At 34.4% G+C, this 20,329-nt stretch overlaps 1 protein-coding gene across 8 annotated transcripts in view; it reads left to right on the plus strand.

Moving 5' to 3' along the window:
- LOC110372630 (transcription factor collier) overlaps positions 1-20,329 on the plus strand; it is a 50,801-nt gene that overhangs the window by 2,361 nt on the left and 28,111 nt on the right. For all 8 annotated transcript variants that reach the window (XM_064035659.1, XM_064035665.1, XM_064035660.1 and 5 more), the window contains exons 3-7: positions 5,864-6,020; positions 7,741-7,804; positions 9,832-9,887; positions 15,062-15,135; positions 16,644-16,712. In XM_064035659.1, the coding sequence (XP_063891729.1) occupies positions 5,864-6,020; positions 7,741-7,804; positions 9,832-9,887; positions 15,062-15,135; positions 16,644-16,712 (420 nt within the window). The remainder of the gene's footprint in view (positions 1-5,863; positions 6,021-7,740; positions 7,805-9,831; positions 9,888-15,061; positions 15,136-16,643; positions 16,713-20,329) is intronic.

Consider the following 20,329-nt stretch of genomic DNA (forward strand, 5'->3'; position numbering starts at 1 on the left):
TATAAAAAAGTTGTGTTATTTTGGTTAGGAGATAAAAGAAAAGTTAACTAAAAGCTGAAGCAGAAACAAAATACTCTTTATCAATAATGAATCAAAAATAAAAGAATAATTAAATGCAGAACAATTAAATACCCAATTTACTGAAAAAATATTCGTGTTACAAACTACCCTTATTTGATACTTAGCTAAACCATTTAGTGGGAGAAAAGAGCATCGCGCTAAACTTATTAAAGCCACCAAAATTACATTACGTTCGAACTCAAAGCAAAACGAATGTTCCCTATTTGACATTAAATAACTGTAAGGGATTAAGTTCGGTTCCTAATGCGGCTTTTTGGGGGTTGCTGTCAATCAATATCAAATAATAGTCTGTACGGTAAAAGAACAACTGTGGATGAATGGAGATACTAGTAGGGTATATTATTTATTTTATAAAATATATCCATTGCATGAGTTACTTACAGCACTTCTCTACTTCTGTTTGTCAGTTTTCAGGAATAAAATATAACTGATTGTTAATTTAATTTGGGTTGCACGTATGTTATACAAAGCGATTCAAGATAAAACTTAACACATCAAAGTTACCAATGCAAAGCTATAGTGGGCGCATTTAGTTATATTAAAATGCAACTTGATTGCATTGGGGTAGTTCATAAATTTTTAACAAATTAAACAATCATTATCGACCATGGAGAGTTTATTAATTATTATCAACATTTAGTGTATAAAGCACTCCATAAAATATAGACTTAATTTTTACCTGATCAAAAGACAAAAGTAGGTACAGTCACCTGCACTAAAATGCAACCACCACTAAGGCACAAACCTATAAACACCTTTTAAAACAACAGATTACAAAATTTAAACAGAGAACCACCTGCCCTCTATACATCCGATACGATACGTACAATGACTCTATTATCACGCGGTGCCCAATCAGGGGCGTACAAATTTCGCACGGCCCATAATGAAGTATGCGGTAACAAGTGTGTATTCATAAAAGCAAAGGGCGCTATAAATCATAGCTTGCGATGCGGGGAGCTAGTGGATACAGAATTTTGCGTGCAACTGTACCCGTGTAATTAACACTGTGAGACAGTTTTGTGTTTAATGGTGTAGGTGTTAAAGTTTATTATTGGTTAAATTATTTTCTGAATACTTGTATCAGGTGTTTGTTAGATAAAAAAAATATATAAATACTTTCTATTACTGCCCAATGATAGTAACTGCACCAAACTGCTTAACAGATCTTTTAATTAGAACCTTGTTTTGTGTTGCATTATTTTACGGACTTTCATGTGATTTATAATATAATTTATTTTGTACGATACACCAGTAGTAAGCAGATGTTATAAATAAGAGGTAGCTAGGAGTAATGGCACCCTACATATTTGCTACCCGAACTGTAATGCAAAGAATAAGCCGTTTTGTTAAAATCACAATTTGACCAAAAACATAACCGCAAACCAAATCAACATCATCTCAAATTCAATTTCTAATCACAACAGATTTTTACAACTCCAATACTTATAACTTCATTATTTATTCAAACTCATAATTTAGGCCGTCGACTAACAAACCCATACATTTTATGATAATAATGAACTTACGCAACAATAAACATTTGGTGTTCTATGACGTATTGATGTACCGACTGCGAATTAGAGAGGTATTGTGTTTGCACAGAATCGTAAAGGACCCTCCTGACATCTGTCGAGTTTTGGCCGACAGTTCTGTTCTTAAAATGTTTACTTGGACTGTTTAATGTTTTTATTTGGTTATGTGTTGTTTGTTTATCTGTTAGTGGTTAAATTAATTGGTTTTTGAGTTACATATATTTATAAGCAACTTTTGCACTTACGATTTCTTAAAAAAAACTTTAGAAAGTTCGGTATACTGACTAGAACGACCGACGATAATGATTCAAGATTAATTAAGCTATTTTTGTCATTAAAAATATGTTGCTCATTATTTATTTGTAGGCAGAAAAGTCCTCTATTAGTTGTAACTTTACCGGAATCAAAGTCTTTTACCAAATTATAACAATGAGAGGGGTTCCAAAATACCCCCAAAAAATTAATAACCATACCAATAAGTAATTAATTAAAGTAATTGCCAGCAATCACCAGGTCGTGGGATGACAAATGTTGACAGATAGCCTCCCGTCGGCGATGACAGGATCATTTGTATAGCCACTGTAAATCATTAGGCGCACCTCCGTACTCGCGTTTTTAATAAATTACGTTACTACGTAATGATCCGTCTAAGAGTGGTTGTACACGCAAATTGTAATTGTTTTTCTAGGAGGCGGCGTTTGAGTGATTAGTTCTTTTTAATTGGTCTAGTTTTTGTAGGTAAAGTATAGTATAATTTTATAGATGATTGTTAATGATAGAAGCATTAATTTGATTTTAATTTGCGCATAGTTGTCAATAGTAGAAGAGGATGTAGAACTACATCATTATTTGCTTGAAACTTCGAATCTTCTGCAGTACACGCATTTTTGTGAAAAATCTAACAAAACCTTTAATAATTCTTGAACAAGAACACTCAACGTACAACATGACACACTACCAAAAAAAAAACAAATAAAACACGACTACAATCCTACACATAAAAATACACAGTCTAAAAAAATCGCCAAAGATTGACAAAACGCGCTCGATCTGTAAGCGGAAAAAGCACTACGGCCTAATCGCGAACGCGCCGCCGAAACTGGTTACGATAAATAAAACAATGTATCGTCGCGTACGAGAGTATAAAATGGCAATCGCGAAACCAATTTGTTTACGCAAATTCTGCAGCGGGGAGAGATGAATGGGCAACCATAGCGTAATACGGTCCTGGTAATGTTGTAGTGTTGGTACTGCGGTATCGAGGTTTGAACGCCGAAAATTTTAAGACGAAATTTGATTTCGGCTTTCGGCAAAACTAAATAATATCTGTCATGAAAGTACAAAATATTATATGTAAACACAACTATTGCAAATGAAGCCATGGCAGACACTTGGATTAAGCGGCCATTAGTAGCAAATATTTGAATAACTATTGTTTTTATTCAATTACGTTTCCTACTCAAACCAACAAAGCACAGAATTTTGTAACAAAAAGACCATATGATCATAAATGTGATAAAACAAACCTTGCTTATACGACCTTACTTACAAAATGAAGTACCTATAGTTCGGCCGCTCAGAGAATGCGTTTCTGACACATCGCGATTGAACTGACGACGTAACTTTGTAATGGCGTTGCAGTACGATAAAAATATTTTTGCTGGTTGTTTATCGTTTTAACAATTGTTGAGCATTAAAACAACATTATTATATCAATAATAATCAATGAATGTTGTAATTTTGTGCCAAATTGAGTGTCAAATAACTTGGTGAACAATATTTTTCTAAATCTATACTGCGCTATTACAAGGTTATGTCAGCGCTTTATATTTGTAGTGCTGTGCTAAAAATAACAGGCAAGTATCGTAATCTGTTCTGGTTGATGGTTCTTATACAGTTATACTTAAAATATAAAATAATACGTTTTGTTTTTCTTTTTAAGAATTTGAAAATAATGGACTATAGGATAACTTTTATGAAATATAAAAATAAAACTATGATCAAACTGAACGCGCGAAAGAAAGTAGCATTTTTATATTTAGGTTGAAAATGGTAACCCCAAATGGCATCATGGGCCGTCATTTTGTGACGCTAAATAGTCATTTGTTGTCGTTTCGTGCGCTAAGACTAAGTGCCCTGCCTCATTAGGACGCCAATGGCGACGTCGCCGGCTACGTATCCAAGCAGTTAGTATTGAAATATATGGAACCTAACTCACTTGGCGACGGTTTGGTAACGTCGCCAAATTGGAGGCCTGGCCACGAGCTACAGGTCCCTATGTGGCTTCTGGCTACCGTGGCAACTTGGCGACGTGGCCACAGTAGCCACTATAATGTACACGGTAAAGCGCACCTCCCTCACACAGTCGCCAATGTGGTCGCCAGTCAGCTTGCAATTTCTTGAGCGACGACGTAAACAATTGACTGTCGAGACGCCATGGCCACTCGACTTGGCGACATTTGGATGCCAGAAGTAGCCAGACCTGTGCCGCTGGCGACGTCGCCATGGCGTCCCAGTGAGGTAGAGCTCTAAAAACCTGATTTTGGAAGATTTTGACCGAGATATCAGGATTGATTCTGTTATTGATAATACCTAATATACACGTAATATACACGTAGGCGAAGATGATGATGAAGACACCACCTCCTCAAGCGAATCGGAGTCTGATTAACATTCTGTACGCACATTCAATTCAATGTACAAAAAGTGTGAAAGAATAAATAAAACGATTTTATTACATGAATATTACCTTTTTTGGTTTCCACTTATATAACTAAAATATAAATTTTAAATGATTCCGCCAATTTAAAACGAAAATAATCTTAAAATAATGCGGCGGTTTATTTTGGGGGAACGGTAACGAACTCAGTGTTATGTTGTGCCCATCACTAGTCCTGACTAACTGATAGGTGTCAGGAACGCATTCTCTGAACGGCCGAACTATAGGTACTAGTATTAATAAATGTAGGTACCAACAACAAGTATTTGAAAACAAGCTAGCAGTAGAACATCACTAAGCCCTAGCTTCACATTTACAGGCAACAACAATGAGAAATGAGACCGAAGATTTGATGAACTGCGCGCGTTTGAAATGTTGCTCTATCGATGCATTTATTGAGCACATTGGCAAATCACATACTACTTTACATTAAGCACAAAATGAACCTTATCACCTTGATTTAAGAGTGAATTTGATAGTGAATGAAATCTTGTATTCTACTTCGAAATTCGAACAGCACGTGTCGATATCGATGTGTGTGGCACTATTCGTACATCGTCACTTCATTAACGTTATCGATATTTTAGAATTGCTTCCGACTGTTAATCTTACATATCCCAGAATTCGGATAATTTTACCTACACGAATTGACCTCAGTTTGAAATCTTTATACATAGAAAATTTTTTTTTTGCACATTGACTTGAATTCTCATAAAATAATTATTGGCAGTACCACTGGTCAAATATAACAAGATAAAGTAACTGTTACCATTGTTAGAAAATTATGTCATCAGTACATAATAGCCAAAGGGTTAACCGTAAAAAAAATACAGTTTCATTCCCACTAACGGTGAAGGCCATAAATCAATTTTAAGAAGGATTATTATCTACTCTTTTGTTTATCTGCTGTTTTTGTATAGTCTGTGGTCTGTCACAAAAGCGCGCTAAACAGTTTTGGTGGCTGTCTATTGACAAATTGCAGTTCGAGAATAAAATAAAGTAACGGTGAAAGAAATGTGATATTTATGATCCTAAAATGTGGGTTCCGGATTTTTTGTTGTCAAACTTCATGGTTAATTAATTATTTTGCGGAGTCACTGTTAGTTTGGCAGTGTTTGTTCATTATTGAATGTAATTCCAAAATCCTTTCAGAGATTGTATATCTAATAATTGTTACTAATTTAATGTTGTACCTAAGTACCTACATAGGTTGTAGTTTAATTTTATACCTAGGTAGGTTAAAATATACCTTGTCTATTGTTTAAGTTGTCTGTCCTTGTGATAACATAGTTATAAAAATAAATAATATGGATTTATTAATTTGTTTTTGGTAGTCAGACTATAATTACATAGGTAGTTATTTGGCAGTCAGACTGTATAATTTCATAGGTAGGTATCTTATACATTGTATGTACACATTATTTGACCCTTTTAAAATAATATTTTAATATTTGTGTGTTTTACGTATGACGATGATGAATATGTTTGACCTATGACGAATATTCAATGTTTTTTTTTGTTTTAACAGCAGCGTAGGCGTGGGTCGAGCGCACTTCGAGAAGCAACCGCCCAGCAACCTGCGCAAGAGCAACTTCTTTCACTTCGTGGTCGCGCTGTATGACCGGGCGGGACAACCGGTCGAGATCGAACGCACCGCCTTCATCGGGTTCATTGAGAAAGATCAGGTAAATTAGACATTTGTTTTACTAAAGGAAAACTTAGGAACGAAAAATATATGACATCCAAGTATGTAGGTATACTTAACATTATAAAGCTGAGGATTTCGTTTCCTTGTTTAATCGTGCAAAGCTCAGTAACCACTAGACCGATTTGAAAAATACTATAATGTCAGGTAACCCATTTATTGTGATACTATTTTAATCACCTGAATTAAGCCACATAGAGTCCATTTGATAGAAACCGCTTGATAAAGAAGTTTTAATACATATTAGGTAAGTCAGACAATCATAATGAAGCACCGAAACTATTAAAATTATATTTTTTTACATTATCCCCCAACCAACAGTAACAAACACCCGATTACGTCTCGTAGATTTAACTAAATAACTTTCAACTTAGCCCCTTTCAATACGGCGTCATATTGTTAGTTTATCAAGGAACGTTCGAGACGAGATATATATCGCGATTCTCTGGTTCATCAATCAGGATCGACCCGACATGATTTCTATTGTGTGCACAATACTTATTTACATAATACGCATGCGTGCTGGTGGCATGTGTTAAATTTTAACTTTGGAATTCTCGAAACTTGGACCTTTTTGGAGTTAGTCTACTTCATCAGTGTTTTGAATTGATTGTAAGCCTCTTTAGAATGTAAGATGGTTGTTTTAAGGTGTTATTCTGTATGCACGTTTAAAAGGGTATATGTAAATGGACAGCTAAACATTTAAAAAGCGTTGCACATATTTCAATTACAGAACATTCACAGGCCAAATTCGTGCACCAAGTAACCTTTCCTTCCTTATACGTTCTTGATACATTTTATTTTAAACTAGCTTTCACCCGCGTCGTGTAGCCGGATGGTGACAAAAACACCTTCTCCCGCATCTAAGTTACCTCCCCTCTAATTTTCAGCCAAATCGGTCAAGCCGTTTTCATGTTATGTCGTGACAACGGAAAGCGGGTTTCATTTTTATATATGTATATAGATAATAATAATTACTAGAAAAGAACAGAATACTTTTTTGTTACACGAAAACCAAGTAACTGTGCGCTCGATCTTTACATTTATTTTAAAAACATACTTGATTAAAAATAAATATTACATGAAAAAAAATTACGCAGTGAAAAATATAAAAATATAGGTTACTCTGTCTGTCGCCAGGGGGCGTGCACGTTCACACGTCTTGTTTGTTGGCGCCGCGTTAATTATTCACATAGTAAACATTCATGTTCGCGTTTTTACCGAACGTGTGGCCCGCACTTTACTTATAAATGTTACTATTAAGTATACATATTTTGGATGGCGCTAGTTTTTTTTTGGTATTTGAGTCTATAAGACTGATAAATAAGTTGGGTTAGAGTTTCTTCTACATTTTTAGCCTTACGTATGTATGTACTGCTATCCGTAAAAATAAAACTACTATTTAAATGTCTAATATTCGCGTAGGTGTCAGAAATCAATATGTTAAGCTTGTTTTACTGAAAAACTTAAACCAAAGCATTATTTCGAGGCTTTTATCATTGTTTGTGATTAGAAGCTACGGATAAATTTAAATACGTGATGGCTACTAAATAACGACTTTCTGAATCTTACGTCTTCAGTGTATGGTATAAGTAAGATAGAAATACTAAACTTGCATATTTATATATGTACCTAAATATCTACAAAATTACTTTAAAATCCTCAAAGTATATTGGTCTAACGATAAAATTCTGTTCCAGGAAGTTGAAGGGCAAAAGACGAACAATGGCATCCAGTACAGACTTCAATTACTTTATGCAAATGGTAAGTGACTATCTACTACGTTTTGGGGTCAGCCCATGACTAAGTTCCGAGATACCGGACAAAACCCCCTTGTAAAGATTGAAGAAAAACTTCTGTTAAAATTAAATTACATACTCGTATTTAATTAGTTTAAAATATTCAACATTTAAAAAGACATCGACACTTGATGGTCTTTTTATTTTTTTTTTCTGTCACGAAGAAGTGTCGGTAAAATTACGTATCATATTGTATACATAAAAGGAAGACATACAAGGTAATGTTACTTAAATCTTGATGTAGAAAATAGAGAAAGTCAATAAAAAAATGCATTATTTATTGTTTCTGATATTAGGAAAAGAATATGTATGCGTGACTGAGTATTAACGATCAATCTAAACAGTGACCATATTCCATATCCAGATAGGTATGGGTACACTTGCACTACAAACACGCTGTATGCAGTAGGTACAGTCGCCGACATAATGGTATAGAATAGATCGTGCACCGTCAATACAGTGATGTGCAAAGCATTATCGCTCGGTCGGGAGTCGAGCAAATATTGCCGGACTTGACTTCATTGTCGTACTGTCATGCGGGCTATTGTCGTCAATAGCTATTCAGGCCTCTAAGATGGCGCTCGCTACTATGAAATTAAAATATATTAACGATTTAAAAAAAAGCTTTGTCTCAATTTTATTTATAATCTGTACCTAATAGGTATTTAGAGAAATGAAATGAAATTATTTTACCACTTGTTGTTTAAAAGTAAATAAAATCTAAAAGCCAGTTTGAGAGATTAGGTAAAAAAAAAAGTTTCACAGATTTTGCAAAGAATAATCCCAGTTAGATCTCTGTATCCCTTTTAATTCTGTACCTACCTATGTATTTTTTCTGGGTATAGAAAAAACGGTAGGTACCTAGAGAAATTATATTAGCCCATTTTTTTTGCAATAACCTCAAAATCCGAAACCTAATTTACACAAGCAATTATAGTCGTTATTCCGTAGCAAGAAGGCATAAATCAGAATATAAGCCCGAATCTCGTATTCAAGAGACGTCGCTGACAACATAGACTATACGCGATGGTCGCATTGTAAATATTTGCCGTCTTGCTAGACCAGGGATAATGGAAAATTGGCACAGAATAGCGGGCTCTTGGACTATGAATGACGACTGCATTGAAGCTCTTAGACTATGATATTGGAGCGAGAGTTTGGTTAGGAAATAAGACTAAGTTAAGTTTTTTAACGTAAGTTTTTTGTACAAAATTTATACACTTGGATCAATATTAAACATTTTGTGAATAAACACAACCATTTGATTAAACTATTCTAATGATTAAATACAAGAAAAGTTGTGGCAGTAACATTGATAGTATAGAAAACTTTTAGGTAAGCTATCGCTAAAAGCGTAATACCTACATTGTTATCTGTGTAGATTTTCATTCTCTTGTAAATTCCGATTAATAATAATCCTGAGAAATCATGCCATTGATGATCCATGATAATTAGCTCACCAAAAATATCAGAATTTTTTTGACTCGATTATAATCGACTTATCAAAAAATTTGCTTCGGAAATAAACAAAGGTTGCCTCAAACAGTTCGGGGCACGGAACTCTAAAAGGAGCGAAGCAAGCGTAGAGGCAATTCTAGGAGGTTAACAAATTGTGCAATGTCTGGTGCTACGCTAGCTACGCTCGTAGCCCGTAGCTTGCTACGATCTTTATTGCTACTATGTGTAAATGTTACTGTTTTATAGGAGCGAGAATTAGAACGATCTTAATATAAACACAATATGTTAGGGAACATACTGGTGCACTGTGTGTTGGTAATGTAATTATTTCTAATGTTTTTCTCTGTCTCTATCTAACTTTCATACAATCAAAATATGAATTCGAGGAAATAGGCAAAAATTAAAATATATTTACATACGTACAAAAGTCAATTTTCACAAGTGATGCTTATATATAATACCTAATTTTGGGTTCAAAGTCTCATCATAGCTGAGAAAATAAATAATTAATTTACATATTTTTATCTTCTACAGGTATTCGACAAGAACAAGACATATTCGTGCGACTTATCGACTCAGTTACAAAACAGGTGAGTTTTGTAAATAAATGGCTGTCTGTTTTTTTTACTAAAATAATGCTAAAAAATCTATGAGCAGGTCTAAGAAGCGAAGTAAAAAGATGCTTTGTGCAATATTCATTATGAAACGACAACTAGCAAACTACAAGCCATTATTTCTGCAATGCAACTTTAGCATGCATTCTACCAATTTCTCTGTCAATTTACTTTACTTCGGCAGTACTAGGTAGCTCCACCCCACAGACACGTGTCGTCCACGTGTCAGCCACGCGACAGATTGTCATCGCCGCCGTCCGATTAGACCCTAATCCACACGCCCCTTGGTCAACTAAATTGTATTGCGTTTGAGCACAATCATTATTATCTTTATCTCGTGTTACAATTTTATTTTTAGTTTAGAAATTGAGGAACGTGTCATGTTGATCGTTGAAAGGGTTGTATCAGCTGGCTTTTGTATGTAGGTGTTAAGCCGCTTGTGAGGCAAAATGTTCGATGGGAATTTTTAAAAGTACTTGGAACTGATGGTCAAAGTTACCAGTAGATATAAGTTTTCTAGAAGTATATACTCTCATTGCCAAATCATATTTTAATATCACATATTTAATAGTAGAATCGTATGCAGTGATTAACTACTATGCTTGATACACCTAACTACTCGAAAATGAGAAAAATGAAGTATGTCATTCTGTGTTCCAAAGATAGCCATGAAAGATCTGATATCTAAGAATATTTTCATGCAATAAGAAATATTTTCGATCATATTATAAGAACCCTAAATTCCCAAAATTCCAGCAACATTCGACTGCAATTATAAACACCACAAATAACAATATTAACTGCGGCATGATGAAACTTCACCACCTCACATATATAATTTCAACACGTCCTCTCTTAGTGTTGTGTAACAAGAGGCCAATTACCAAAGATTTATGTTGAGCACATAATTAACTTAGGCCGAACGTTGTTAACTAAGAATTACGGAATCGTATGTGGTACAGGTTGCAGTGTTTTGTTTATTGGGTGGGACGCGGTGGTAGTATTACGTATATTACAAAGAATAAAAATAAATAATCTTGTATATTTTCTTAAGTAACTGTTATCAGCCATGAATAAAAATTAAGTACTTACATAATCCAATTAAATAACTTATGACACTACAGTGTATGACGCTTGTCATATCCAAATATGAAATGATTTATACATTAATGTTCAAAGTTATAGGCTTGCTATGGTAGCTTAACACTTACAGAATCTACAAAAAATAAATTTTACTACCTAATTATATGAAAATTTACACCATTTTCCTTCACAAATGTCCCACAAATCACACAATAATATACTAAGAAATAAATTGTATTCTATCACAACCGCAAGCGCGATAGTTTTGTTTTATGAGCGAGCAACAAATAAAAAGTGTTCTGCAGTGGACCGGAGACTTGGAGTTGCATCGCGCGTGATTTACATGAGCGACAACGCATACAGACTGCAGAATTGCATCACTCACACATGCACGGGTCTTATTGGTGTGCACCTAGAAGTGCCTGTGTGTATACATAGAAGGAATTTTCTGAAAATTACTGTCATATTTTGTAGGTTTGTTTTGATATAATTTTGAAGACTGTTTTTTTGGGGTTAGAGTGGTTAGTGTTTTGTAAGAAAGGGATTTGAATTTAGCTTCATTAGAAAAATGAGTTTTCAACATTAGAAAAACGAGATAATCAGCAGTGGACGTCCTACGGCTGAGATGATGATGATGAGAAAAACGAGTTACTGAAATGCTGTCTTTGAACTTGAAGAAGAATTGGTCATACCTATAACATCTTCGTTGAAGTAAAGTTAAAGTCTTAACCAGCACAATCATTATATATTCAAAATGTTTTTTTTACACAAGAAACTCTGAAACTTGTAACACAGTAGTAAAATAGTGAAAAAGACAACAAGCGCAGTGATTTACGCACGAAGCAAAGACGCCTGGCAGCCTCGCCAGAACAGTTACTGTAGATATTTTCGTTATAACTGCAGTTCTACTTCCGTACAATTTATTTACTTACATTTCACTGTATTTTTCGCAAAATTTGTTTTGAGTGAGGTATTTAAAATTATGTATTTGGGACATCTAGGTCTAGGTATGTTATTTAACCACTTCACTGTGCACGATATAGACACATAAGTTTAACAATCGGTGTGTATCACATATGACTCATGGGATAGGGAAGTTATTAAGGGTATTTATCTTAACGTCACATATAAGTATTTACATTGTTTCCAACCACATACAATCAAAACCTAAGTTTGCTGTTGAATTTATATAAAAACAAAATTATACAATTAAGGGCCTTAAGCGCATTAGACCAATGAAAACGATTATGCTTCGGCCCCATAACATTATTTCTATAAATCTTACTTACCAGTAAAGCATAGGTAGTACAAAATTTTTCACAAACCGGCTTCCGAAAGTCATTTTCTCAACAAAAGGCAACCAAATTAATATGTTGTTTGAACATCGTTAAATAAACATAATCATGCGGCCACGTGCACCGCGCACGCCTCTCTATTCAAACCCTGGACCATTCTATGGGATTTTGTCGAATCTCATTCGACGAACTATGGAGTCTATCTTAAGACTATACTCAAACAGAGGGTGAGCAGATTGGTATTTTAGATATTGATATGATAGTGATTTAGTATGGGAACACAAATAATCCGCTTGTTGTTCCTGTTTGGATAATGGGTCCGTAATTTTAAATACGAAATTGCAACAAAAATGCTTTCGAAAAGCATACCCACTCACACAACGACTCTGAAACATTGTGAAATAAAAAAATGGCCACCCACTTTTTACCAGGAAATTATTAAAACAACTAATTCAAGGGAATTACATAAATGACTTCTTTCAACGAAAACCTTTGAAAATTTCTAGAAATCCGCGCCCTATATTTCGACATAATTCGCACACGAGGACTTTTGCTTATTCTTGTGTCTTACCAAAACAAGAGTTGCGTGTCCCGTTCGCATGCACTGCACGACATTAGCTGATTGCCATGTGCCCACGGCCTAACGTTTTAATACAATTAAATCGACCGCAAGTCACTATTACCCGAACATCTTTTCATCGCCATTTTTGTGAACGACTCTTTTGCGTGTCACTCAGTTTGTAAGGACTTATTAAGATAATGTTACGTGACATTTTCGATGATTACCTCCTTGTTTCAATCTGTTTTGTTCAATCATGTTTTTGGAAAAGTAAAGAGGTCACTTACTTTTGATTTAGTGACTCACTACGTTCACTATCGGAAAATTATCGCGGACCTCAGTTACTTTCAGATAAAATGACGAAAAAAAATATAAGGAAATAACTAATACACAATTCTTGTTAAGCTTTTTCACTGAATATTAAGCAAAAGTTCATTAAATAAACAATTTGAGTTCTAGGTAATGTAGCTCGGCATATAATAACGGACATAATTAATCAATCAATGTGAAATTGACTCAAAACTAAACAGCATAATTAATCCTCTAATTACAAAACACGAAACTACATCCCACAGTAGCTCCATTTTTTTTAAATCACCACAAATTCCCCAGAGATTGAATCCCATGCGACGGTCTATGCCCAGCGCGGCGACCCAGACATCCTGGGGGATCGTCTCAATTCAACCGGCTGAACTTGAAAAATGTTAGTTCACACTATCTGCTCCTAGTGTTTTTATTCTCACCAAAGAACTGTTGAGAGTTGCAACTGCTCATACTTTTGAGAATGCGCAACTTTCTGATAAAGACGACCTTCTGAGTTTGAACGAAACGAGTTACATCGTTAGGCAGTTGTTTTGTTTTTTTGAGATACTTTTGTAGTGATGTGGGTGATATTTTAATGTAATAAAACAATGGAATGTTTCTCTATTTTATAGCCATGATTCTTTGGACCAATTTAAATAACAAATTACTGCTGTAAGCATCATGGCTTGTAGTGAAACTAAGTTAATTTATCGTTTCGGAACTATTTACTTTCATTTTATTTTAGTAATATTTTCCGCTCCCCATCATATTTCCAAACTACCAGTATGACAAAGTTATACAAAATCGATTTGATTTACAACAACACCTGATCCCGACCCCTTACTTAAGCCGAATGCAGAAAATACGACCCCAAAGCTATTTTGGTGTTCCTAAATACTTTTGTATGACCCTTAGATACCTATTACAATGTACAAAGCTAAGTCCTTATAAATCCATGGTACAAAAGATGTTAGTACCCCTGTTTCATATTCAATTAAATATTTTGTCAGGGATGAAAAAATCTATTTCGGATTTAGGGGATCAGGCTAATGTTGCAAGTGTAAGTAATAGTTGTGCAAATGGTTCTACTTATATGTAGACATGCGATTTTTCATATTTTTGTTATTTGAGAGGTTATATGTTTATAAATGTGAGCATAAATGGACGTTTCTTGCTGGTTCTTCTCCATGAAACACTTTTTATAACCGTAATCCTAGCTTTTGACTTTCGTAAAAACCTGTAATAAATATATCTTGAAATAAAACCTTTGACTTTGAATGGCAATTAAACTATCCCTGAATGTCGTTAAGAGTCAAGTTATATTTATTCAAAACAATTCAATATTAAAAGCGACAATTTTAATTTAAAGATTGTGAAAGAACACTGTTATTTACCCTCTAACATTGAGGGTTGCCAGTAATTAGTTATTAATAGATAAACATGAAGTACACGTGTTAGAGCTGTTGAATGTTGCCAGATGAAAATATTCAAGATCAGTATTTTTTGTTTAACGTAATTTCTATATTGATGTGAGTAATGAAACATGAAGTTTTCATTGATTTTTAAAAATTGTTATCTCGTTCGTGAATTCAATGCGGGAATTATGCAAATAAGTTTTTGGTTTAGATAATAAAATGCAATAATTATGCATGCGAGGGTGCATGAATTAGCCAAAGTAATAACTTGATGAAGACGGCCCAACTTATCTTATCTGTTCGACGGTTTTTAATTAAATGTTCTTCTGTCCCTAATTTATAATTTAGGTTAATTATATTTTTGAGTCATAATTTACAACTATCTATTACTACTAACTATCAGTGATAGAACTGCGTTTTAAATTATTTTATTTTTAATCCTACTTAAATAATTGTGCACAAAATATGAGCAATAACTATATATGTTTGTTTCAGCCAATCGTGTATGAAGGACAAGACAAGAATCCAGAAATGTGCAGGGTATTACTTACTCATGAAGTTATGTGCAGGTAAGATATACTAGATATATAGATAGCAAAATATAAACTGTAAAAGAGGTCGAATATAATAGAATCAAATTCTCAATTTTATACTCGATTCCATATTCAAAAACTGATCACAACAAGTCACGCACACATGTGCAACTTATATTCGTAGAAACGTACGCGACAGTCATTTGTCATAAATATTGACTCCCAAAATATTATTGCACGGTCATGTTTCTTCAAACGGCAGGCTTTTGTGGCTATTCACGATACGACCGTGTCAATACTTTTTGAATTGGTCATAATGTAAAAGTAACGTCCCTTTTTAAGGCGGGCTATTTCTTTTAACGTCACGGACAATCCAAAGAATATTTTATTTAGTCAATTATTACTAAAATAAGTAGGGGTATTATACCTGAAAGTTTTGTTTCTTTAAAGTAAAAGAATTCTACTTATCCGAGTAAAACTTTAAAACAAGTTTAGTAGTACCTACAAATGTAAACAAGCAACAACAGTTGTACACAGACGCATCTTGTAACTTCCTAATTACGAGCAGGCGAACAAAGAAATGAGCGTCCTTATTAATTTAACCATTTGTTTGGGGTGGTTTTTCCGCTCGTAAACGTACTGTGTCTCGCCACTTTGTCAATGTGTGGGTGTGTGACGATGGGGCCTCGCGTCAGTGTGAGCAATTAAAATTTTATTCCACCTTAGACTGTGTATCGTTTTCTCTTTTTGCTGGATATGTGCGTCTTTGTCGGTCGTCTTCAGGGGAGGAGTCTCTAGGGAGTCTGTCCTTTCAATGTCTTTGCCCTTTGCGTCAAGAAGGCCCGGTAGGGCGCGTGAACCGTATTGTTTGTTTAGCGTGGATACGCCGGTTGATAAGTTTTTTGTTCCTTATAGGAAACTTTGCTTTACAAATACTTGAATGCCTGTTTTGCTTCTGGTTTATAGGCTTAGTGAGTCTCCAGGTTTACAATCAAGACGATTTACGTATGAAAAAAAATCATTTGATTTGACTAGCACGAAATATTTTATTGGCATATAGATCTCTCTGTAGGTGAGCTAATTTGGCACTTCATGAAACTTGTTATACGAAAATATCAAAATATTGTAAGTATTCCAATTTAATATAAAATCATAATAAAATTCCTATCTAATGAATTTTTATCAATGCTTTTGTTCAATGTTTCAACAACTTTTGTTCAGCACTTCAGTACGTACAAAGTAACAAGAATTATAAATCGTCCGGCTTCTGAGTGACATGATGCATCTAAACCCTACGATACGTTTACTGGTACTTTATTGATTTTTATCCCCAAAATGGATAGGTATCCCTTTAAGAGTGCGCCGCCAAAGGTACAGGGGATCGCCCTAATGTGTCCCTATATTGACAATTTATTGCATTTTCTGATGTTATTTTTAGGATATTTTCTGAGTTACATACGCTGAAAAATGATATTCTTCATATCCAAAAATAATGTTAGTTTTTTTTGTAATACTTTTGAGTAAAAGATATAATTTGTTTGCAGTCGGTGTTGTGACAAGAAGAGTTGTGGTAACAGAAACGAAACGCCTTCCGATCCAGTCATCATTGACCGGTAAGTTAAGACACTCAATAATATTCAGTCTGAAACAATGACTGCCTTACTAAATGTCAAAACAATTGTTGAATATTAAAATTGATACCACTTTACATGCTCTAAATTCCTCATAATTTATTCAAATGACTACATGTTACAGCAACGCTCATACATTAGGCTCTCTCCAAGCTTCCTAGTCACAGAGCGCTCAATAAATTCAGCAAAAACACCGAACTATAAACAAAAACACATCACAAAGTTCATTGAACACTAAAACAATAGAGTGGCGTTTGTTAAAATTCCGTATTCGAGAATTCGCGGCGATTCATCAGGTCGCAATGACGGCAATCTCGAAACTTTCCCGAGGCAAATGCATTTTCGCGATACAGAAACTTTTGAGGCTCTCAGTTTGCATTGTATTTTTATTGCGATCGCTGCTGCCAGATATCTATTGCGGAGTTTTTGTTCGGGAAATTTTATTGAAAGCTCTTTGGCCGACCTTGTTGATGTGTGGAGTTTGTTTTTGCGTTTTCGTCGCCATGTGAAATGTGTTTGATAAAGTTTGACTGTCGGTGTTGTAAATAGAAAAGGGAACTGTCATTGTGATCACGGCGTAGTGTGAGAATTTTTATTTTGTTTTAAAAATAGTTTTAACTTCCAAAATGATGGCCTTCAATATTTTTTTTATTGTTCTTAGATTTATTTATAAGGCAATCACAGTGCCCACCATAGACTCAGGTACACCCACAATATTTCGGCAGTCATCAATCAGGGGGTACCTACAAACAACTGAATAAAAACAAAAGCTGCACGAAATTGAGCTCACATCGGTCTCACGCTGAGCCATTCAGGCTTCTGATGTAGAACATTCTCGGGAGGAACGGCAGCTAATCAGACTGACAAATATCGAAAATTTCAATAGAGCTGCGACCACTATTGATACGAGGGGGTCGCGGGGCGTTTTCTATATTTTTTTTACTTTCGGCCTTTTTCGGGAATTCAATAGAGATAGGCGTCTCTCGTTTGGAACGACGTTCGATATTTGAAATTTAGGGTTTGCAATGATTTACCTGAAGGAGTTTCTTTTATTTTGCTGGCTTTTATTTTTATGTAATTAGCCACGATGATTTTTTGTAAAAGTTATCAGGATAATGTGTAAGAAAAAAAATTGAAAATCCTCTCTAAATAAGATGTGAAATAAATAATAATTTCATTAAAGCATATTTTTTTAATGGTTAGATTTCGGAATAACGTTTAGGAAAAATAGGTATATATAAATGATACTAATTTGATTAAGAATTACTTTGATAAATAAACCTTCTTATTAAAATCATAACGATATTCTGAAATGCTAATAGGCTTGTTTCAAAATATCTTTTTAACTGGAAGACGACGTACCTATTGTGTAAAAAAATCTATAGGTAATTTCCGTCTACCAACCCTATCCACCAAACGTCGCGCGTCGGTTTTGTAATTCGCTCGATTCAAATTTTTTTCTACCTTGGAAACAAAAAATCAACGGTTGCCTTTGTGCCAACTTTCCTTTGGTTTTCGGCGCATGAAGTTGATCGTGGAAATTCTCCCTCACCGCCAATAAAACTTGTGATTTTTTGAACGTTTGATGTATCTAAATTAAACTCTGTTTTTTGATGTTCATTATTAGGCCGCAATTTTGCTGATAAAAGGATTTTTTGTGTATGAATATTTATTGTTGTTTATGATCGGAGCAAAGGTAAAATTGTTCCCTTGACAGCGACGCGCATATAAAAAAAATAACACAGTAGGTAAGTACCTACATTCGCTTTACAAAATATCCGTTCAAAAATTCAATTCCGAAAAATGTAGTGCACTTTGAACTACACACAATTTAGACGAATTAACGTCAAGCATCAAGTACTATCACTGTCACAAGTGACTAGTACACGCAGCAATATCCATCAAGCATTCATGTACACTGGCCTCGCCCACGGTACACTCGCGAACTAATGTGATAATTGAAATTGTGCAATTGCGTGCGAAACGCCCAACACCGAATTCATTACAGTCGTGTTTTTTGCAATTTGTTTTTTTTTCTCTCTGTTTCACTTTTTGCAGTGTCGCTGCTAGTGAAATGATACGTTTTCCGATGGTTTAATTATTTAATGCATGCGTCATCATATTGCGTCGTCTTTTTATTTAGCAAATGGACGTATTATCATAAAAGTTGTTTTTATTAGTGGCATACTTTTAGTAGTACTGTATAGGAGTAGGCACTTTTTGCTTGTAAATAAGTTTTATACCGGCAACAGTCAGTTTAAGTATCATAGACTATATTGGTAAATAATCAGAGTTGATAATCGAACTCTTCCAACCATAGAGCAACACGGAGGGGAGTAGCCATTGCGTTTTTTACCGATACAAAACTGTCTGTCATTTTTTGCGGGGGGAAATCACACATTCTCAAATTCTCACACAAAAACATTCTATGTCACTACGAAACGCACACTCTGACAATTGAAAAATACACTAACAATTTCACACACACATTTAAACAATCCGTGTCATAATAGTATAATAATATGACGCAACTACACTAACAAGTCCTTACACCCATAGCTGTACAACTGTCGATACGCATTATCGATAAATTCAAAAACTCGGTTAGGGAAATTAGCTTTAAATTCAAAGGCAGATATTATTATTGACTTTATTTATTATGTATAATCAAATCACATATAACAAATAAAATTACCATTTTTTTTTAATAACATAAAACTAATCCTTTTTAAAAACTACTGATAAGATACTGATACGGAACTATCACTGGTTTTTAAAATGGATTAATTTTCTATAAATATGACGAATACATTTTGGGGTTTGTTTTTCATTAAGAAAGAAATTCTTGTATCAGCATATTTTGCATTATTAATCTTGCTAATTCCAAGTTATGATTTGTAAAATCGTTTTCGTGTGAATGGTAACTGATTGAGGGAAACAAGTCTTTGCCAATAAATTGTTTTAAGGAACGTGTCACAACTTCATGTGTGGTACAAGATCGTGTAGGTTTATTGTCGTCACTTAAATGTCTTCTTATGTCTTTTCACAAATCCGGCATAAAAGTATAACTTCTTTTGAGGCATACAGTAACTTTCCTTTGCTTTTCTGGTGAATTAAACTTTTTCATCAATCGGCCCAAGCAAACCTTTAATGCACGTATTGCATTTAATTTTTTTTTTGTTGAGAAAATAACATATCCCGCTATGTACTCCACAACTTTTTCCGCAAAGGGGATAAAAAGTTAGAGCTTCAATCTCATCAATTAAATCGTCAGTAAAATTATCAAAATTGTGTTCGTCAGTAGCGTCATTGCTATTGTATTGTCGTACTGTTGAAGCATTAATTTTTCTAGTGCAGATGTGCAATTCAGTATCGTAATTTTTCCAATGGAATGCAGTTCGTTCCGTTTCCCGTTTGTGTTAATTCTGTATTAACAAGAATTTTTTTATAAATTGCTTCAAACTGGGAGCTTGAGGGATTATCGCAATAACCACCATGACTCCTTACTATGGAAAAAAATAGTTCGAGGTGATCTTGGCTTATCCTATGTAGTGGCATATATTTGAGGCCATTTTGTTGGTTTTGTATTAAATCTCGAA

The sequence above is a fragment of the Helicoverpa armigera genome, chromosome 7 (genome assembly GCF_030705265.1).
Source record: "Helicoverpa armigera isolate CAAS_96S chromosome 7, ASM3070526v1, whole genome shotgun sequence".
In the NCBI taxonomy this organism is placed as follows: domain Eukaryota; kingdom Metazoa; phylum Arthropoda; class Insecta; order Lepidoptera; family Noctuidae; genus Helicoverpa; species Helicoverpa armigera.